The 23,391-nt window shown below is 38.7% G+C and overlaps 1 protein-coding gene and 1 long non-coding RNA gene across 6 annotated transcripts in view; both read right to left on the bottom strand.

Moving 5' to 3' along the window:
* Positions 1–241: 241 nt before the first annotated feature.
* LOC148852064 (uncharacterized) lies at positions 242–2,266 on the bottom strand. Of its 2 annotated transcripts, none has more exons than XR_016099731.1 (3): positions 2,174–2,266; positions 959–1,499; positions 242–799 (listed from the first exon to the last, which is right to left on the bottom strand). It is a non-coding gene; the product is annotated as an uncharacterized LOC148852064 (long non-coding RNA). The 2 variants fall into 2 exon arrangements; XR_016099730.1 differs by having other exon boundaries at positions 1,690–2,231.
* A 5,536-nt stretch (positions 2,267–7,802) lies between these two features.
* Positions 7,803–23,391, bottom strand: part of LOC148852063 (phosphatidylinositol 4-phosphate 5-kinase 7-like) — a 119,317-nt gene continuing 103,728 nt past the window's right edge. The window contains exons 8-12 of one of the 4 annotated variants that reach the window (XM_088943437.1): positions 15,736–15,887; positions 14,542–14,707; positions 13,656–13,749; positions 13,414–13,520; positions 8,526–9,245 (exon numbers count right to left, since the gene is read on the bottom strand). In XM_088943437.1, the coding sequence (XP_088799563.1) occupies positions 13,464–13,520; positions 13,656–13,749; positions 14,542–14,707; positions 15,736–15,887 (469 nt within the window). In that variant the 3' untranslated portion in view covers positions 8,526–9,245; positions 13,414–13,463. Of the gene's footprint in view, positions 8,412–8,525; positions 9,246–13,413; positions 13,750–14,541; positions 14,708–15,735; positions 15,888–23,391 lie in introns of those variants that run through there. The other 3 variants (XM_088943436.1, XM_088943435.1, XM_088943438.1) reach the window with 3 other exon arrangements.

The raw sequence follows: 23,391 nt of genomic DNA, 5'->3' as shown, positions 1-23,391 counted from the left end.
TTCTCAACACGAACAATTGAAAAATATACGTGCATCACACGGATATTTGACTCTCTCTCTCTCTCTCTCTCTTTCTCTTTCTGTAATAAATAAGCTAAATTCATGCATATATGGTCTTCAATCGAGAAAAGATGCATAGTTTTATATGGAAATGTTGTCCAGAGAAAGGGTAATAGTCTTCTTCACGAAGATGAAGTTGTCATGGATGATACTGAATTCTGTGTTCTGTGACTTTGCCTCATTTTCCGATAAACGTCAGATCTTCGTCATTTATTGATTCAAACAGGGAAAAGAAGAAAGAAAACCCACAAGTTAAGAAGTCTCTCTCTCTCTCTCTTTCTCTGTCCACAAACCGATGTATTCAACTGTTGATGTTGGTTTTTCAAAAGCTACATCTGTACTGTGACTCTGTGAGAGAAAACTGATAGCCTTCGACATCTTACAAGCCTCGTTATCTCTCTCTCTCTCTCTCTCTCTCTCTTACAGAGTTGGGATGGCATTATCATCAGAGACAGAGTACACATACACATGGTTCATGAGTCTATGAGTCGTCATGAGATGAACATGGAGGAAACCCAGAATCTGATAAGCGAGAAACTCGCTTGTTTTATCGTTAAAATCTATCTGTGGCATCTTTTTCATTCATTGACTCCTCCACATGTCCCGCCAGCTTTGGAGGCTTTAATGCTCCCCAGTCATCATCTCATAATAAAACAAAGACAAAATAAATTCAACAGTTACGTTTCCATATCCCATGGTCATCTTCACACCTTTTCATTGGAAGCTCAACATCTCGTATCTAAAATGAAAAAAAAAAACAAGTTTAACGTCTGAGAGTGAAAAGCAGTAAATTAAGATGCACTAACAATCAAAATTCAAAATCTGGACAGGAATAAACTAAATATGCAAAGAAAATCAAATGCATCAAATATCATGTTTAAGGACAATAAAAGCTTACCCACCAACAGTTTAATCAACATCACATCCTTGGTATCGTCTGGTCATCATCAATGTTCTTTCACCTGGTGACCTTTCCTTCAATTGCTGGCATCATAGATCAGAGGTAGTGGTGTGTTTTCTCACTGGCTAGTTGAGTGTAAGAACTAAGATGACATGTGTATGCCTGGGAGAGAGAATTCAGTCTAGCTTTTACCATGGTTTGGTGATAACTGGGTAAATAAGAAAAGCTGATAAACACAAGCAGGCTAGAAGAATAGAGATACTGTTTATAAACACTAGAAGCATAGAGATCTAGCCTAGTATGCAGGGAGTTTCAGTCTATTAGGTTTTGCAGAAGCGTACATCCTGTCAACATGAATGAACATTTGAGTCATGCATCAAAGTGAAAATCATAACTTAGATTCTAATACGCAAACAGTAAATGCTTTGAAGTTTGAAGAAATGGGGTGTTCGTTTCTCAAACAAACACACACAGGCACACATGCCGAGTAGCAGGCATATAATCCAGAAGAAAGAAACAAACAAGCCCGTAAAACGATCTGCATAGAAAGTCAATGGCCATTAGTGATCTTGTTAGTATTCTCAGCTTCTATTCAGGAAAAAAATTCCATGCAAAGTCCATAAACAAAAGAAAATACAATAAATTCACAAAAAAAAAAAAAAACTAAACTTGTGTTTGTGTGTGTGGAGAGAGAGAGAGAGAGAGAGAGAGAGGTTATCAGTTCTCGCCTTGAGAAAGAATGAGTGCTGAGATGAGAAGAGAAGAGAGCATATGTTGGTTGAGGGGAATGAAGCCTGGTCCGAGGTCACTTAGGCGTTGAATCCAAACTTTCCTTACAACTCTAAACGTAAAACAGGAAAATCTACAAAATCACCTACGTGACCTCGAGCCAGACAACATTCCCCTCAACCTAACCTAAACGAAACATCTCTAGTAACTCTGCTTGCACCACCATGACTAAGCTGATGAATTTGCAGAAGAGCTAGTAGCATCACCAACGTTAACATGGTTGAGGGGAATGAAGCCTGGTCCGACGCCTTCACTTCTCTCTTCATACCAGAGCTAACCTGAAAGCCTCGAGCCAGCCAACATTCCCCTCAACAACACAGACAACAACCAGAACCACAGTTTTCCCCATCTAAAACCCTAACCCATAAAGCTTTATAGACTCACAGAGAGAGAGAGAGAGACGAGAGAGAGACGAGAGAGGACCATGGAGACTTGGAGAGAAAGGAAGGGTTGAGGCCTCGTTTTGAAGGCGCCTTCACAGAATGAACCAAGCGGGATTTAATGAGGAGTGCCTTAATTTAGACTCTTAAAAATAGCTTACCAAAACTAACCTAAACCCTAAGCACCGTACGCACCCCCCAAACCCCACCTGAATGTTTTTTTCATTTCCCAGGTCGTCATCTTCAGCAGCTAACCGCACCACCTGTTGCTGCCGGTCAACCACCGACCTGTTACCTGCTACCCCCCGTTACAAAATTACATTCACACTTACAAACACACAACCAGACAAACCGAAAAGTTCGAAAAACAGCTCATGACCCATCTTTATTTATTATTGATTCTATCATCATTACCTTATTATTTTTAGCCTTACTTAATACTCTCTGTACGGTTGACCATCTTTATTTTCATGCATTTTATTTATTTTTTCTTTTTCAGCCTCCTCTATTTTTCTATTATCCTTAAAACCTCATACTATGGCTGATGGGTTCTTTCCCTTTAACCCCAAAATGGCCAAAATGGTAGAGGACCAGCTATGGATCTCAACTCTCAAGTGTCTAAGACAAATTCTTACCAAAATTAGAATTCCATATCAATATTGTATAAGTAAATATGAGGTGCAATAGAATATTTATTTTTTGGTGTACTAATAAAATAATTAGGCTATTTATATTATATAAAGAAATGATTCTCCTTGACTTTTGTGTTCTGTCCAAACGTTTATCTAGATCCTTATGCTATATAGGATCAAATTAAAATATTGTGGTGTAGGTCTAACTTTTATTTTCTTAGTCTTTTTAATGAGCACGCATAGGCTCACTAGATACTAATACCTTTGTGTTTGGACCCTTCTGCATTGTCTGAGTTTGAATCAAGAAATGGAATTTCTTGAAATGCAACTATTACAGTAAGACCTTGGTGATGACCAGCCAATGTTCAGTTCTTATTGGCTTGAGAGTTTAGTAAAATTAGTAGTTCAAATTTCAAACAATGGAAGTGTTCTAATTAATCACATTCTCTAAACCATACTCAAATGATAAAAAGGAAGTCTTTTCCTCTCTTTTTAAAATATTCTATCTTGAATATGAAAAATAAGGTTTAAATTGTTTTTGATAAATAAAGATTAGCATTAAATATGATATTTATTTCAGGGGCAGAGCTATAACATAAAATCATGGGAGAATAAACTACTATGCTAATAATTAAGGTCATATCTAATGTGCTATTTTCTAATTAAAGGCACCCACAAAAAAAAAAAAAAACGTGTTGAGGAGGATTGATTTTTGATGAGCAGAATTATCATTGAGATAATAGAAAGCAATTATTAGGAAAAGTTATTTGTTGCAAATTGAATGGTCTAGAAAAGCTAGGGGCATACCAAGAAGGACTTGAGTGGAAGTAATAACAAAAGATTTAAGCACCCATAATGTAAAGATAGATATGATACTGAAATAGAATGATGGAACGGGATTCCATATGGTTGGGACAAGGCTTAGATGATGACAATGATGATAATAGGAAGCAACTAATTGTTTCTATCTGCATTTTATATAAGGTAATTAAGTAGGCAATTGCATACATATTTTAAATCTTGTGCACCATATTCCTACTCAATAACCATACTTCTTCATTTATTGGCCACTAATTTTAGCTATACGAAAGGATAATGTGGTCCATACAAATTGTAAGTGAGATAAGGAAACCTAGACTGACCAATCATGCAATGCCGTCCTATATTCTTAGTAGACATGGCAATTGGGTTGGGTGGGTCGGGTTCAGGTTGGGTTGAGTACTGGTTGATTTCAAGTCAGATTGAAATTTTGGGTTGGGTTGTCAAATGCTAGACCCTAACCCTAAATGTTCGGGTTAGGGTTGACCCATGGGTCAATTCGGGTCATCCAAAAAATAATTCAAATTAAAAAAAATAAACAAAAATTACATAAAAAATGTCAAAATTAAAAGAATTAACCCTAAAATTCCAAATAAAAAATAAAAAACTTGAACATTTTACAATTTAAAGAGTAAATAATAAAAAGTAAAGACTAAATAGAAAAAATTAAAGAGTGGAAACTTCTAACAATACATAAATAATCCCAACTAGACTTGACAATTGGGTCAACGTGTTGACCCATGACCCAGCCCAACCCAGTTTTTTTTTTTTTTTTTTTTTTTTTTTTTTTGTTGGGTCATTTTCTCATTCGGGTAGCTAAATATGAGACCCTAACCCTATTTTTCGGGTTGGGTTGGGTCGGGTTCACGGGTTGGGTAAACTTTTTGCCAGGTCTAATTCTTCCCCCTTGCCTAAATTATCTAAATGTTACATCAACTTTATATATAAATATATATATATATATATTAACCTTCCCCAACCCCAAGCCCAAATGATATTATGACTCATTTGCTCAAATTTTTGGAAAAAAACAATAAATTTTTCTATTCCCTAAATTTTTGAACCAATGAGTAATGAAACTTGACTAGGGATGTTCATTCAGTCAGTTCGGTTTGGTTTGGTTTAGAAATAGAACCTAATCGACATTTTGGTCAGGTCATTTTCATGAATTGAACTGAACCAAATCTAAATCGGTTCGGTTTGGTTTTAATTCAGTTAATTTGGTTAGTTAAGATATAAATGCATTTTATTTTTATATTAATAACTATTGTTAAAATATATCATCATTTTATACTTAAAATAGATATTATATATTATTATTAATATAAATAGTATTGTTGATATTAATATGCATATTTATCATTAAAAATATAAATATATACATTTCTTTTGATTAATTCAGTTTTGGTTCGGTTTGGTTGAATTTTTTTCTCAAATCAAATCAAAAACCGAAAACCAAAATTTCTCAAATCTTAAATCCATAACAAACCAAAACCCGAAATAACGGTTTGACAACCGAATTTGAACACCCTTAAACATGACAGCCAGGGTTAATCGGAAAACACATATTCGCTGTCATCAGTCCTTTATTCCATAAAATATTGCAAATGCGAATTGATTTGGTCTCCGCCTTAAGTGTTTGACAATGTGTATGATTTTGTTTTTGAGAATAAAAACAATTGATACCTCAGAAAAATTATATTGGTTTTTTACTAATGTGACAATTATTTTTGTTTTCATAAGCAAACCATATACAATGAGGAAAAACCCCTAAATGTGCAAAATTTTATTAAATGAAAATTCAAAATTTAGGTCCTCTTTGGTCATTTCCTCTCAATTATTGAGCCAATTCGTGGACTGGTCCCAACCAAACTCTAAGCTTAATAGCATGATTCAATGATCCATGTGGACTTTCGTTTGGGCCAGTCTTGATTTATGAGTATTTTTCTCATTTCAGAATTTCAATTTTATTACCAAAAAAGAATTTGTTTCAATTTTATTTTATTTTACTTAATTTTATTCTTTTCCGCCCGCGCTCCCCTCTTTGTTCCAACCATTCTTGTTTGGGTGAGATCTGTCCAGGTAACAGGGCCTTCCGTGAAACACGTCTAGGGGAAAACGGCGATTAAGGAAGGAAAGATCCTGGCCGTCGAAACACAACATATAGACGGTGAGATGTAGAGGGTCCGGAGACCGGTAGTGTCGGTGTCAGCGGGAGCGGAGGATCGGGAAACGAGGAGAGCCCGAGTAACGAGGGGAACGATTTAATCGCCGACGTGGACGCTTCGAAACCTCTCCACTGCCACTCTCTCGATTTCCATTTAATTTGACAGCCTTGCGACGCGAGTCAAACCGGTCGCTGCATCGATCTTCACACTCGGTCAGATCGACGGCCCAGATTCCCTTCTTATCGTACTCCCCAGGCACCGCCACGTGCTCGAATTTAATGCTGGGAGTACGGCCCCAGTCCTCCTTCCGCCCGGTTCCCGACTTGAATGTCCATGGTTGTGGGTCCCACTCCTGGGAGACAGACCCACGTGGAGTCCTTTGCGGCTGACAGCATCGCTACGCGTCAGGTGGCCATTGGTTGGTAGCTGCTGTTGTTCGCGTTTGGCAATTATACGTTAATGATGACGGGAGATTAAGCACGCGAGAACGAAGAGGGCGGTTTTTTCGGAGCGGCGAGAAGCTTTTGTCGGGTTCGGGGCGAGTCCCGACAACTGCGAGAAACCGCAAATTTCTCCCGCATCACGAGAATTTGGGTTTGGTACGAACAGTTACATGGGGAATCGTCTGCAGTCAGCCACTTCGTAGTGACTAGTGCCCAAGCATGGCTGATAACCGACCGGGTTGGCCGGATTGGGTCACTTCTCAGACAAGACGGGTTAGTACGGCCCCGTCGGGTTCAATCAACAGTCCAAAGATGAGGTCTTGAGGAAGCCTGGCCAAAGAGCAGAATAACCCTGCAAATCCATCGGGTTCATGGGTCGAGTCAAGGGCATACCAGAGCAAACCGTTTACCTGATAGGGCTTGTGACTTGTCAGTAAGTGGGCCACCTTCCAACGACGAGCGTCCAATTAGCCTGATTGATGGGATCGATTTATGGATATAATATGGACGGGTTGGTGGGCCATACCGGATGAGGAGGTAGTCTATTTGGGGTAATGGGCCTCTGAACTCTGATCCATGGTATGTGCATAATTTCACAATTAGGTGAGATGTGGGTCCCAATACTAAAAGGTGGCAGTCAACGGTCACCGTTTCTGCAGTGGGGAGTGAGTGGGACCATTCATTTCCACACAAAAAAGGTGAACTTTTATGCCAATAATGGGCTCCATCCCATTTAATGAAATGCAACCACCTGATCTGTCACATTAATTTCTGATTCTCTCCTCCATTAACACACTGAGATATTTATTTAATATATTGCGAAATAAAGAAGCCCTTCAATCTGGTTGGTGTAATGCTATAATCATTTGGGTATGATTGTTTCATCATGGAAGATCTCCGTTGCAAACTTGCAAGTAGTGGGAATCGGTTATAGAAGCCCATGACTTGCAGTACCACGTCCTAGCTGATGGATGGTCTCTAAGGGCCCACCACAGAAGACACCCACCATTCTGTGGGCCCCAGTCCATTTGGAAATTTCCTAGATCAAGAGTAATGCTGATCAGATGTTTCAAGAGGAGCTGTCAAAGACTTGCTGATTGATCATTAAGCATCCAATTGGTTGACTTTTGACCTAGAAGATTTCTTTCGTGGAACATACAACATGTATACTAGTGAGGTGTTTCTTCTAATTTTAGATTTCTCAATGGTTTTAGGGTAAGATGGACAAAATGAAACACTATACAACAAGCATTGCTACAAGGGTAAGATAGAGGAACTGATTTTATGTTGTGTTCTTTCGGGGCTCGAAGCAAGGTTCAAAATATTGCAATGTATCAATGCATGTTGTATGATGTGTCTTGGTTTTCGAACTTACCGAAATGCGAGACTGAAAAAATAAAGAGTATCACCCCTTCGAAACGCGCAATATCAATTGCTGTGTATCATGCAGGTCAATCAATACTCTGAAGTTTGAACCATCGTTTCAAGCCCATACATAGTGTTAAACATGGATGGTGCCCATGGGCATGGGCCAGGTTAGCGCAGTCTCAACTAGCAGAAGTATGCCCTGTTGATGATTCGGACAATTGAAATAGATTTGGAGCCAAACATGCAAATAATCCACACCAAAGCCTTAAGTTCAAGTGTTCAACTGACAAGAGACAACCAAGCCATCACGGTTTGATTTACAGTTAATCAGTAAATGCACCATTATTTGTGCGTATCTACCGCCCAGACCCAGAGCTTTGGACCATGCTCTTTGCTGTAGGGATCCATGGGTTGGCGTAGGATGTGTCAATTTAGCCATGTACATCCTCTGCTGCCTTAGTTTGTCCTATGTACATACACGGCTAAGTTAAATTTGTCCAGTCACTGAGGACCATGGCCAGGATGGGCCACTTCATATCATGTCATCACTGCATCCTGTCCTCAGTACATTTTTGTACACAATTTGTCCCAGTTTCTAAGGTCTAGAACGGGCTTAGGATGAGCTGATCAGGCCCACGCGTATCCCTACACAAGTAACAGCTCCCTGACAACAAGAGAAGATTGTTGAAATTTTACACATGAGAGACCTGTTCTCTAGGATGGCATATCAGCCCTAACGGACTCCAATGACTGAGCAAAACAAATTGCATGAAGGATGAAACAGCTTCATTTGGGAGAACAGTCCTCTTATATGGCCCGGGCAACCAAGGCTCAAGGGTTTCCCATGGCTCCTACAAGTGTGAATACAAGGTTCAAAATATCACAACAGACGAATCAATGCATATTGTACAAAACACATCTATTTTTGAAAACGCTGTTTAAAGAGATTTAGGGAGGCCTCTAGGTTTAATCAATAGAATCCTCTTATCTTCCATAATATCATACTGAAAAGAATATATAAAAAAGAGTACCATACGTTAGTAATACATGAACACACCACCAGATCAAATATGGCCCAGAAGAGCTTATCGGCAAAGAAGTTAGTGATCCAAAATTAGGGTTGGCATACAGCATACTGGATTCAATGTAAATTTTAGATAGATACTCAGATAAGCCATCATCTATCAAGACTAACAGTAAAACCCTTCTTCAACCATCATCATCATCATCGTCATAATTTGATTGATATTGATGCATTAATTGATATAGTCTGATTCAAAGTTGACTCATCAGGTATATCCCCCATCTTCTACAGCAATGCTAAGCTTCTTCAGATTCCACATAATTTCAAGCTTAACCATGGATTATTCTTTTGAACTTCTTCAATTTGTAGTTGCTTATATGCTATTTAGAAAATTTATGAAACACTCGGTAACCGTCCTGCATCATTCAGATCAGGGCAAATGCATCATTCCTAGTGGAACTGAAAGAGATTGCTTCTGGTTACGAGGCTCTCAGGCCCCCTGGCCCTTGCGCTTAATGTAAATTGTGCTTGAGTTGTAAATGTATCAACTTTCAAAGTTGGGCTTTTCAGGCCAATGAAGCCCCAAATAGGAGTTAGAATTCTTTATTCTAAGGGCCAGAACCCAGAGAAGCTGGAATACCCAGAACCAACTCGCCTCTACCTGCAACCAAATTCTCCATCAGGTAAGCTGCTTGATAGAAGCATGACTTGCATATACCACTCCCCAGCAATATCCAACCCAGATCCCCAAATTATGGTAACCCTGTCCATTCTGCATTAAGTGAACCTCTATATTGAAATCTATAACTCCTTTACCAGAGTTCAATACAGAATTTGGATAGTTCCAAGCTAACCAAAGTATTGTCAATAACAGTGAGGCAATACTGGAAGTAAGCCTATGAAAGAGAAAGATCAGTGTATGAACAAGATGAGTGAAGGAAAATTAAGGATCAAATTGATTAGCTTCGACAAGTTGTTGAAAAACCAAGTTGGTGCAGGAATTTGTAGTTATCAGGTATAGACAAAATGTAGCATTTTTTACAATTAAAGACAAGTTGTTCAACCCTTTTGTTCATGCATATAAGAAAAGCTTGAGCTTAAAATAACAAACTATTACTTTCCATGGACAGAATTTGCAAAAGCTAGAGTAACTTTTCTTGTCTTCCAGAACTATAACACCAAACTTGCCCTGTTTATTGTTTGATTAGACTATAAGATCATTACAGAGTTCAAGATCTCACTGAATGAAAGTATTCAGCATTTTAGCTAAGGAATGTTGTTCTTCTCTAGATGATCAACCTAGGCAGTCGAAATAACAGTAGTATGTCATCAGAACGGTCCATGTGTTTATTCCTCTAGCCCCCAAAAGTTCTACCACTAACATTTGACAATTTGAAAGTTCAATTACAAAGTCTAAAATTTGCACAGACAAGCAGGTTTAACTTGACAACATGGCAGCGACTTTTACTACTACTACTACTACCACCACCACCACCACTATGTGGGATTTTTCTAATCTTCAACACTTGCATGAATATGCTAATTTTTATTATACCTTTTTTCTCTAACCTAATCAATGAGATAACCCTCTATGTATTCGATAAATAGCACTCCTTTTTTAGGTCACTTCAGTAAATATCACTGAGTGAAAACTGATGAGATACGAACATTCAAATGATGATCCCATTTGGGATGAAATGCGGTGGCAATGTCTTCATCTCACAAGCCCATCCACTCAAGATGGTTGGGTTCCCCCTCTCCCTCACAGAAACAAGCTAAACTTTGATGGAAGTTCAAGTGGCAATCCAGGCCCCTCAGGTGTTGGTTGTGCATTTAGAGCAAGTGAAGGAATAATCATTGCATTGTACTCCGGCCCCATGGGTGTAGGAGATTCTGTAAGAGAAGAAGTATTGGCTTTATTACAAGGATTGTGACTAGAAAAGGAACTGGGATTCAGGCAGAATGAAGTGGAAGGAGACTCTAAGATGGTTGTGAGTTGGATGCACAGATGGGAAATTTGTGAATTTGAAATTATATGCAAATCATGAGGGATGTGAGGTGTTTAGCAAGGGACGCTGGTATTAGATTGAAATGGGTCAGAAGAACAGCAAAGGGATTAGCTGATTCTTTAACCAAACAAGGGGTAAAAAGGGATTTCTTAATCTGGGCAGTTGTATAACGTTTTTATTTTTTGGGGTTCCATACCCATTTCTGTTTATAGGCCCTGCATCTCTTGTAATCCTGCTTTATTTCATTTAATAAAAGATACTGTTTCTTATCCAAAAAAAAGGTTACTTCTGTAAATAAAATTGAGGTGTTTAATATTATTCAAGTCTAGCTTTAGTGAATAGTTATTGGACCACCAAAGCATGTTTCTGGTAGTTGGAGAAACTACTGAATGTCTTATTCTTTTCTTTCTTTCTCTGGAGAAAGTTCACCAATACTAGTTGTGCTAAAACCATATGGAGGAAAATTGTTACCATTAGAAGATATAAAACGTTGTACAGAACTATGGATGGAAATGCCTTACTATAAAATATGAATAAAAAATTAGGGCGATGGAAGAGGAACTCATTATCTATTGAAGGGAGAACCACTCTAATCAATGCATCCATTGCAATGATGCCTCAGTTTATTATGAGAGTTTTTAATCTCCCAAAGAATGTAATAGAGATGGTTGAGAAAAAAACAAAGGAGCTTCCTTTGGGGTAAGAGAGATACTAGAGCAATTAGTCTTGTAAAGTGGGACACGGCATGTAGACCTAAAACTAATGGAGGATGGGGAATCAAAGATTTACACAAGGTGAATGTGGCATTGCAAAGCTGGGTTGGAAGATTCTCACACAACCAAATAATCTTTGGGTCCAGGTAATTAAGTGTAAATAGCTCAAAAAGGAGGATTTCTGGCAAGCAAAAACAAGGAAAAATATTTCCTGGGCTTGGAGGGGTATTTTGGGTTGTGGAGAAATCCTAAAAAAAAGGTATGGGATGGAGATTAGGAAATGGCGAACATATAAATTTTTGGAGAGATTCCTGGGTTGGCGACATACCCCTTAGTGAACCTCTGAGAACTGAGGAGCACAACTACACCTGGAAGGTCAGTGAATTCATTCTCAAGGATCTGAGAACTTGGGACCAAGAGAAACTGTTGGAAATGGTCCCAGCTAGATATGGGAGAAGATAAGAGCGATACCAATCCCATCATCAGATGAGGATGATAGATTGGTATGGAGACTGGACCCTAAAGGTCGTTTCTCCATCAGATCTGTGTATTCAGTCTAAGAAAATAATGATGGTACATCTATTAATAGGGATAGGATCAATAGGGTGTGGAGGATAAATTGCCCCCCAAAAATTAAACTTTTCCTGTTCTTGGCTATCAAAAATGAGCTTCTAACAAGGTATAGACTTAAGAATTGGGGAGTGAGAGGAGATGCAGATTGCCCAGTCTGTGGAGAAGAGGAAAATATCCAACATCTGTTTCTTCATTGTGAAGTTGTATCTGGAGAAACTAGTCAATGGTCAACTAACCTGTTTACAGAATGAAGAGTTTAACAACTGGTGGGATTGAGTTCTCATTGACAGGCTGAAAAAGTCTCAACACTTGATAGTTGAGCTCACAAGTACTATTTTATGGAACATCTGGAAAAACAGAAACTGGAGAATATTCAACGACAGAAATATTTCTCCTCATCCATAACTGGCCAAAGCTGAAATGGAGTGCAAGGATTTCATCATTGCCTCGGATAATCTAAGCCTTGCCACTCATACTAAGGTTGTCGAGTTGCAGATTTGGTGGGTGAAGACAAGACATGATGAGCTCAAGATTAATTTTGATGTGTCAAGGAATGGTAACAGAAAGTGTGCAGTTGGGGTGATTGTTTGTGACTTGTTTGGTATTGTGTGGTGGGTGCAGTGCAAAGACATTGGAAGTTGCTCGATAAATGAAGCGGAAGCCTGGGCAGCACTCGAAGTGCATAAATGGTGGCTATTTGGTTTTTTCACACAAGGTGATTCCAAAATTATTATCAATGGTCTCACTGGCAGCAAAGACCCCCCTTGGAAGGTGAAAGACCTCTTGTCTGAGTGCCGTAGAATCTGTCAGCCAAACGATCTTTCAGTGTCTTATAATCACATCCTTCATAAAGCAAACTTTTCTGCAGAAGGTTGGCCAGTTTGGGTCACGAGATGAGAGTCTCCTGTGACCAGTTTCTTGACTTCAGATTATCTTTCATTTGTTATTTTGATACGTGGGGTCATCTAACCCCACATCATTGTAGTTTCTAGTTGGCTGAGGTTACTTTTGGTTGTTTCTAGTTCCCATCTTATCAAAAAAAAAAAAAAAAAAAAAAAAAAAAAAGAAAGAAGAAACCTTTCAGGAAAGGATCTGTTTCTAAACAGAAAAGTTCCCTGTATCCCAGATCAAGCAAGCCCATCAACCATACAGTTTTGTCCCTGGGAATCCATCTGATCTGAACAGTTGGACATTTCCAATTACATGTTTTGCCCCTTGAAAATTTTAAATTACCATCTATATACAAACAACTAAAGTGTAGTACATTAAATCAATTGGACAAGAATGATAAATGAAGGGTTAAGTAAATTTGCCAATATGTGAATGTAATGAGGATCGAGAAAGAGGTGAAACAATAGTATCTGAGGAAGGTGGCATAAAACAAATGAATATTGATATCATAATTTCATGATCTGAGTTATAAAACACATGCAGCAAGTTGGGTGCATTTCAAAAGAAGATAGCATGTTTTTACAGTGAATGGCAAAGAATATGGAACCAGTTTTTTCAAGAAAGCAAGGTAATGAAGCCTTACCTCCTAAGGAATTGTAGTTTTAAACAAAATAACCAAGAAACAAGCTCTGTTCAGGTTTTATGTGGGAAAACTTTCTCCTCCAAGAAATTGATAAGGCGTTCATGGTACTGCTTGGGTTCAATAACAGATATTGATAGAGGGTCAGAGTGTAGTAGTGACTTGCATGTATGCTCAATTTTCTTTTTCATGTTGTATTCCTGCAATATATCAATAATGCCAAGATAGAGAACAACATCATAAACCTCAAAGAGCTCAGCCTCCGTAGAGTCAGCTTCAGCATGTGGAAGCTTGCGATTAGCTTGAGCTGGCATGTGTACTCCTAATTGCACTGTCAACCTGAAGAAACAGAAAAAGATGGAAATCAAACAAAAACCAATGAGTGGATGGTTCAAGATTATGGTCAGCCACACTAGAGCTTAGCATGGTCTTGGTGTAAACTGTAGGCTAAAGGGAGGAACAATGCTGTAGTCAATTATGTTAATGAAAGATATCAATATAGCCTATCAAATTTATGAAGCAATGGACAGGCTAATCCAGAGATGGTTCACAGGTTTTAATTTCAAAAAAATTGTTCAGGTTCAACAAGCAAATGGGGAAGGTGTACAGTGTACTAATTCAAACACGAACTCAATCAGAAATACAGCCTTGAGAAATTTAACATATTCATAATTTCAGGATTCATTCCTTTATTTATTTATTTAATTTTTTTACTTATCCAGACAAAGACCATTATAAAATCCTTAAGTATTTTATATCAAGATCTAATTAGGCCAGCCCAAAGCAGGTATACATCAGGAAGCCTCACTCAGATGGTAAGATGATTGATTTGAGTCTCCAAAGAAAGATGTTGTTAATATCTTTGTCTCAACTAACACCCATGCAATTTAGTATTTTTGAACACAGAAAACCAAAAAGACTTCTTTGTCAATATGCAATGCTTGTTATAGAAATTTTAGTTGGTTAAATATCATCTTGGCTTTGTCATCGTTTGAAAATCAAGAAAAGCTGAAGATGCACTCATTGTCCTTGATGCTCAATGTTTTATAACAGTAAAGAGTTTCATCAGCATAAATCCAGAACACATGCAATTTATCCTTCTACTATAAATGAAAAATAAACAGCATATACCTTCCAGTACCAGGAAGAAAAATATCAACTTCCTTATTGCCTGCAGATGATACTCTCAATGGATTTCCTCTACTGTGAGGACCTGGTGGAATGCTAACTCCAGGTTCATGTGTCACAAGAAGCAGACCCTTAGATGGGATCAAGAGTTCCCCATGTGAAGATGTACCTAGAATAGCCAGAATGAAAGAAAAGGTCCAACTTATCACCAACGGAAATACACTATTGGTTAAAGATTTAAAATGTTTGAGTTCACAACCATAATATCAAGGCAATGATATACAATGTGGTACTTGTCTTAGCCTTTTGTCATTTTGATCAGTAACAATAATTAAAAGATTCATTTGCTAAAGAAAAAATTGAATAAAATTCAGTTGTATGGATCAGATAGAGCTAAAGCTGATCATATAAGATAAAACCACAAAGTAATAAATGTAAAATGAAACACCAGATTCATGGCCGAACCCCTGGGATGAGGCCCACCAAACTATGGCTTCCAACAAAATTGCTAGCTGGCTGGTCAGCCATGCCGCATTAACTGATCTAGGAGTGGTACATAAATGAGCTATTTATTCTAGATTCCAGTGCCCTAGCATCTCTAAAGGCCATTTGGTTACAGCTAAAGAGGCTGAACATTGACATTGTTTTGTCTTTTAGTGTCCACAAGGTTGTTTTCAATCTTAAGTTATAATATTGCATTGTTTTTCAGTTGTCTATTCGACAAGACCAGATCTTAGAGACTGATTTAGGTCAGGAAAGTGATGATCATTTCAATGACACAACATACGGAAAGTACTAGTCAAGTTAAGTATGACTTAAGGTTCTTTTTGAGACTTGATTTATGTAGGAAAGAAAGCTGGAGAATCCCTCTTCCTAGAGTCTATAAATATGCTGTTAAAAGGCTGTATGTAAGTTGTTTTTTTTTTTTTTTGTTTTAATATTTCTGTTAGTGTTGTAGACTCAAACTTGAACTCAACCAACATACTTTTTTTGTATTAATAAAAGAAAAAAGAGAAGAAATAAATTTTCAAATGATTCACTTGGAAATTTATATAAAATAATTAAATAACTATGATATAGCTCAGGTGGGATATCCATTATATTCCTGGTATTTTACCTATACAACATGACAAATAGAACCAAGGATAAATAAAAGTACACAAAGAGAAGATATTTATATTGAAAAGGGATATCTACCATCACCGGCTAGTGAACTTTCATGGTCCAATACATCTGCAGATCCTAATGGGGCCTTCAAATGCTCAGGAGCCCTAAAATGCAGTCCCAGTAGGAGGCTGTAATCAATTATGCATTGAGATTCTAGAAACGTGCAGTCTAGAGAAATTTGTCTGCACATAAATCAATTATATTGACAATAGATGTCAGGTTCAGTCATATAAAGTTTAAAATGGGCATTCAAAAATAAAAATTTTTCATCAAATAATTCAACTTTGAACAGTAAACTATATAGCTGATGGGCTAGCTAAACAAGGGGTAATTCAAGAGAATTGTATTGTGGATTGAGAACTCTAGGGTGAAAGGCTCATTATGCATAGTTGACATAAAGATGGATAGCCAAGGCTAGCTACTATAGTGGGTCTAAAGAAATCCTGCTGTAAATGTTTATTTTCTTTTTTGATAAGATTAGCAGTTACAGAGAAAAAAAAAATCATGGAACATTGATGTAATTCAAGAGAATTGTATTGTGGATTGAGAACTCTAGGGTGAAAGGCTCATTATGCATAGTTGACATAAAGATGGATAGCCAAGGCTAGCTACTATAGTGGGTGTAAAGAAATCCTGCTGTAAATGTTTATTTTCTTTTTTGATAAGATTAGCAGTTACAGATAAAAAAAAAGTCATGGAACATTGATTATATATTTGTGTGTATTTTGTTATTTTTCCATATATATTTATACACGCATGCATTCATACATGTATTGTAAATCAAGGACCACCTTAGCCTCTTGCACATGACTTTATTTGCATATTAATAAAACACTTTTTGTCATTACTGCTCAGAGAACAAAAAGGAAGAGCAGAAGAAGTGATCATCAAGCAAAGAAATACAATCTTCAGTGCTGCATATAAGGAATAATTATAATAACCTAAGAAGGATTAGTAATAATGCTAGGTGAAAAGGTAACACTTTTTATATGGAAAAATGTACATCTTTCCTTCAACTGATTTTTCTGTTATGAATAGAAAATCTATGTTTACCATTTTAATTATTCTGTAACTGTTGCAGTACAGTCATTGGCGGCGGCATTCTATGCTTAGATAATAGCATAGTCATAAAAGCATTAATTCCAATATATTCTAAGATTTCCAGCAAAACTGGACATTCAAATTTTATGCAGTTATATCACATTCTTTGCACTTCTTTGTCAGTATAATATCAGTCTGCAATTGAATTTACTGGCTTAAAAGCACATACAAAGCATGAATATAACACATAGAATACCCTTTTATGCAACAGTGCAAACAAAGTAAACTGCCCATAACCTGTGCCAAAAGTAGGCAAAGTTTTCAACTTTAAGCTTCTGAACAAGTAAACAATATCCAACATGAACATACATACTTTCAAGGCTCAGGTGAACATGTAAATATGGAGCTCATTTCACAAGTTTAGGCTTGGGACCCCTATTTATACTATTCCCCTTTATTACCTTTTTAACCATTATTCTAGAATGTTCTAGCACTAAGTCGGTGCAAATGGCTCTAATCAAATGGACCCTAGGATGGACCAGTGTGGTTCGGTTTGAGTTTACACTTCCCATCGTTTTTTATTTTTTATTTATTTTTTAATTCCATGGTTTTACAGGTAGAGACAGAATCTCCATTTCTAATTGTTCTCATGCCCCTATGGATGGTAAAAGCACTGTTAAAGTGTTAGATACCACTACCCTTTCTTCTGTGTTGCATGTTCCCAGACTACATACTAACCTTTTATCTATTAGTAGTTTAACAAAGAATTTAGATTGTTCAGTAACGTTTCTTCCTGATCATTGCGTTTTCCATGATCCGGAGTCAAGAAGGATGATTGGGAGTGGTCGAGAGGTGAACGAGATCTAACTTATAGATGTGCTGCCCGTCCAACTATTAGAGTCATCACATGAGCAGTAGTAGTATGGTATCTTTACCCCTTTTAATCCGCACTGCACATTATTGTTTGTATTAATGAAATGATTCCTTGTTATCTATCAAAATAAATAAATAAATAAACGTGAACAGTAGCAGTAATGAGTCAGATTATGTTATTGCATAATTTCCTATCTCATTTGTCTTTTAATTCCTTTTCTCTCTAGTTCCACATTTGTTTGGGTCTATCAAGATGTTATTGAAACATTGGAAGGTCTGGTGACGGTGGCGAAGTGGACACCTTGCAATAAAACTTCAGTATTGGCAGAGAGAGTGATACTGAAGATTCTTCTGCTACCGTTTAATTTGTGGTTGCTTCACATCTTCAGGATGATAGCAACAACATGTGGTGGAGCTTTGGAGGATGTTAACACTTCTGACCTGTATGCAGCGAAGATTATAGTTGCAGGTGCTAGGCCGGTGAAAGTTGTCCACTTTTTCTAAGTCATCTCTTGTTTTCACATTTGTTTGGGTCTATCAAGATGTCTAGTTTAGAGTTTAAAAGTTGTTAGCTTGCAAAGCATTGGAAATGTTAGAATGCTCGAGTCAGGGGTATTTTGGTCATTCTAGTTTATCTTTTTGAAAGAGAAAGGTATATTGTGTCTGAGTTTAAGTTATGTGTCCCATCTTCTATGAGGGACAAAATAGTCTTTCTTGTAACTCTAGGTTTTTTGAATAAATTCAAGTGGGTCGGCTAGGAGGGGTGATTTTACATTCTCTCTTCTAGTCTGGCTGAACACTCTTCTTCTCTCCTTCTTCTTTCTCTTTTCTTTCTTCTTTCTTCTTCTCTACTTTGACCTAGAATCTACTAGGGTTTACTCACATGGTATCAAAGCGATAAGGTCTCGTATTCTCTCTTCTTGCTGCTGTCCTCTTCCTGGGTTCGCCGCCAGCTTCGTAATAGTTTTCATCCTTCAGCTGACCTGATTGGAGATTCGATAAAGGGCTGAAAAAGGAGTTGTCGTTTTGAGGGCCTGGAGGTGAGAATGCCTCTGGCCGGTGCTGTGGTGGTCGTTGAAGTGGTACACTAGACTCTCTATTTAGTGTACGAAGAGGGCTGAACGTAGACAGATATGAACACTGCTGTCGTGTGCTCAAATAATGGACTGTGAATGCTATTTTGTGCTTCAAAAGTTAGTTGTTGTGGAGCTTGGTGAGACTGATACGCATATCAGTCATGTTCTTTTTTCTTGCTCATATGTGTGCTGAAAGAAGAGTTGTAGACTGCTGAAGTCCACGACAGCAGTGGCGTGGTAGTGGTTGTGTCGTGGTGGCTGACATATCTATGATTCTAAATGCTTAAAAGTGAACTCCTAGACCTTACGTGTAATCAGTTCTGCAGTATGAAAAACAAGTGTTCAATGAAATGACTGAGTGATTTCAGCCTTGGCGTGTTGATGGTAAATGGTCCTGCAGTGTGCAGTCAAGGTGTTTGATGTGTTGACTGAATGATTTCAGCCTTAGTGTGTAGTGTGTAATGTGCAATTGAAGAAGTTGGAGTTGGTGGTATCATAAGTGAGATAAGTCTTGTGAAGTGTGTGAGGTTGTCGTGTATATTTGAAGGTGAAATAATTAAGATGGCTTCATTTGCAGATGGGAATGACAACAAAATAGGCATCATGCCTTCTCCAGATTATCTAAGTGTTCAAATGACATCCATCAAGTTGAATGGTGAGAATTATGTACCATGGGCAAAATCCATGGAGGTGTTCTTGAAGGCCAAGAAGAAAGTGAAACATGTGAGAGAGGAGAAACCTCCCTCTGAATCCCCTGGGTTTAGTGACTGGGAACAAGAAGATGCATAGATAATGACGTGGCTTTGGAACAGCATGGAACCAAAGATTAGTGTGAACTTCATGTTCCTAGATACAACCAAAGAAATCTGGGATCATGCTAAGAAGTTGTACTCTGGACAAGACAACACAACTAGAGTATATCAGTTGTACCAAGAGTACTTCAATTTGAAGCAAGGGAGTCAAAGCTTAGAAGAGTACTATGCAAGTTTGAGGAACATCCGCAATGAGCTCAATGTGTATCACCCTCTAACATCAGATGTCCAGATCCAACAACAGCAACGTGAACAGCTTGATGTGACTAGGTTTCTTGTGAGCTTGAAGGCTGAGTATGAGCCTGTCAGAGCACAGATATTGGGGGGATCCGCTCTCCCCTCACTTGAAGAAGTTTTTGCCCGTCTTAAGAGGACATCCATTGAGCTGGTAGAACATTCTTCCTTCTCTGATAGATCTGGTTTGGTAGTGACTAAAGGGAGTGGTCATGGAAGTAAAAGTGGTGGTGGCAGCAGTGGACCTCCAAGCAACCGTGGTGGACACATGTTTAACCGGGCTAGTGGCCGGACTGGAGGCCGAGAGTCAGGGGGAGGCCATGGAAAAGGAAGGAGTAATGCTCAGAGAAAGTGTGCACATTGTGGCTTAGAGTGGCACACATTTAATTTATGCTATGATTTGCGTGGTCCACCCAACACTTGGGCTCACCATACTACGTCTAAGAGTAGTAGCACAATTACTGAAAGCCAGCAAACTGACCCAACCCCCTCCACATCTTCTTGTGCTTTTGGGCAGGAAATGGTGAGTGTACCACATGCAGTATATGAGCAGTTCCTTCAAACATCTCAGAAGAACACCGCTACACTTGCCCATTCAGGTATGGCTTGCTTAGCTTCCAAAGCCTTGTTAGACAGTCTTGTATGCCCTTAGCTTCAATCGGATTTGATGTACTTATATTATTTAGTGGAAATAAATTAAAGTGCATGTTTGATTCATGTTGTTTGGTGAAATTCTGTGTAAGACCCTAAAACTGGACACTTATAGAAACTTGTGTTAGTTTTAAATGTTCACAGCCATTGGATAAATCTGGGGAGATTTATCCTGCCAAGGTTAATACTGGTGTGCCACCAAGTGTTGGGATGGTTTGTTTCGGCCATCAGGGTAAGATCCAAGGCACATGCAGTATGGGATTGCTTGAACCCTTGAACCGGACCAGATTTCCAGTATTGCCCTAGACCTTGGAGACAGATGGGCAAAACTGGAAAGTTACACCTGACCCCTAGACTCGATTATGACACATCACTAGGTGTCGGATCGGGCTGTCTTTGATATGTTAATCAGTGAGATCCTTAGTGGGGGTCGAAACCTGGACATGTTGGGGCAGTCTGAGAATTCATCTGAGTGAGTGGTCATAGTGACAGGATCAGCCCCTTCGTCGAACAATGGTAATGATCGGGAATGCACTCTCTCTGATGGAAACCAAACTGCCAGCAGTTGATTTCAATCGTTGGAATTTTGTTTTGCAAAAATAAGATATATATATATATATATACGTATATGTACGGTTTCAAAAGATTTGCAAAAGGTTTTAATTCCCGGGATCCATGTGAATAGAGAGTGCGGCACTGTTCCTTGCAGCCGAGGGAGAGGTCTTCTCTTGTCGAGCAGTGCCTGATCATTAAGGGCTGAGAGGTTAAGTGTAAGACCATTTAGGAAAATACCTGATGGGCTAATCTTGCACCTGCCCACAGCCCCTAGGTTTTTATAAGATGGCTTGGCCCAGGGACCACTTAATGTAAGTGTTGGGCCCATAGGGTCCATGTGATGGGCTTAAGGGGGTCACTGAGTCTTTCAGTGAATTCGGCTGGGCCTTGTAATAAAGGCTGGGCTGAACCCATGTGGCTGGTGTGTAGATCAATGCTTGGGTCCCACGCCATACAAAGAAGCCCAACTGGGCAGCAGGTTGGAAACTGGTTAAACACTGAACACTTAATGGGCCAAAAGCCCATTTCGAATTGGGCTGATATGATCACCAGTTCATGGGGCGAATCTGAGATTAGTGTTAGTAAAAGGATTGGGTCTTTGACCTTATCCACTCTAAGAGACCAAATTCAAATTAGATTTGAATCTGGTAACCTCCTGATAAGATCAGGAGTTAACTAACTTAATCTGTAGATAGGATTAAGATTAACCTCTATCCAAATACTGATTTGGATTGGGATAACTCCCAAAAATAATGGGAGGTTTCTTAATCAAGAAGAAAGAGGAGAAAACCCTAGCAAAAATATCAGATTTCGAACCAGGGGGTTTGAGTAAGCAAGAAACACATTCTGCAATCTGAGATTTGATCTCTCACAGACTTCAGAGAGAAGAGACAGTTCTACCCTCTTCGTCCCTGGACTTCTCCTCCTTCAGCCGCCGCCACTCCCTGTTGGAAGATTGGATCTTTGCAGCAACAGGAAGTCAAGAAATCAGTTCTTGACAATAGTCTTGCAAGAAAGACAAAAGGATTCGGTGTTCAAGGTTTCCAGAGGTTTCTTGTGAAGAATCCAGTGTGTAGGACGCACCCTGTTGGTTCCGTTCCATCCACAGCTGTGTCATCTTCAGCAGGAGCGGATCTTGGTTTGTTCTTTGGGCATGAACACCAACTTTGGGAGATATTATTTCTCTGGATCAGGTATAATCCTTCCTGTTTCTTTTTGGTTCAGATCTGATTTGTTTATGGTTCAAGTAGGATCCTTGAATAATGTATTCTAAATTTAGGGAATATGATTCCCAATTGGAAGAAGGTAAGAAATTTTTTGAAATTCGCCCCCCATTCCGCACCCTTCTTGGCGTCCATTAGATGGATCCTACCAGTCTTTCAAGCCTCACCGTGGATCATTGACTCCGGAGCCTTGGACCATATATCTAGGACTCTTGATGTATTTTCTTCCCTTTCTCACTCCTCCACATCTCAAACAGTTACACTTGCTAATGGTTCTACATCTCCTATTTGTGGTGTTGGTGATGTTGATCTCTCCTCCTTGTCTTTAGCATCTGTTTTATATGTCCCTAAGTTCCCTTTTAACCTTATGTCTATTAGCAGATTAACCAAGTCCCTTAATTGTTCTATAACCTTCTATCCTTCTTCTTGTGTGTTTCGGAATCTCAAGACGGGGAGGAAGATTGGTGGAGGGCATGAAGCAGGTGGTTTGTATTACCTTGATGGTGGTGGCCCCCCAGTGGCTTTTCAGTTGTCTCTTACTCCTCCAATGGCACTGCCGACTTGGTCATTCCTCTCTCAAGGCTTTGAAGCTGTTGGTTCCTTCCTTGAGTCATCTTTCATCATTAGATTGTGAGTCATGTCAGTTGGGAAAACATCATCGAGTCTCATTTAGTCCAAGAATTGATAGTCGTGTCTCAAGTCCCTTTGCTTTAGTTCATTCTGATGTATGGGGTCCAGTTAAAGCGGTGTCATACAATGGGTATAAGTATTTTGTAATCTTTGTTGATGACTTTTCAAGGATGACATGGATCTATCTTATGAAAGACCGTAGTGAATTGTTCTCTATTTTTCAAAAATTTAATGCTGAAATATGCACTCAATTTGGTGTTCATATGAAAATACTTCGCTCCGATATTGCCAAAGAATACAACTCCTCACCATTTCAGCAATACCTAGAACATCATGGGATAATTCATCAAACTTCTTGTGCCTACACCCCGCAACAAAACGGTGTAGATGAACGGAAAAATAGACATCTTCTTGAAACTGCTCGGTCCTTGATGATCAATATGAATGTCCCAAAGCATTTTTGGAGTGATGCTGTTCTTACATCCTGGTTTCTGATAAATCGGATGCCCATGTCAATCCCCTTTCTCCGTGTTGTTTCCCACTTTGTCTCCAATTCCTCTCACCCCAAGAGTCTTTGGCTGTGTTTGTTTT

This window comes from Nelumbo lutea, chromosome 5, assembly GCF_056320005.1.
Source record: "Nelumbo lutea isolate HS-2025 chromosome 5, American lotus-T2T, whole genome shotgun sequence".
NCBI lineage: Eukaryota > Viridiplantae > Streptophyta > Magnoliopsida > Proteales > Nelumbonaceae > Nelumbo > Nelumbo lutea.
The sequence above is the reverse complement of the archived record's forward strand: the minus strand, read 5'-3'. Positions and strand labels throughout refer to the sequence as shown.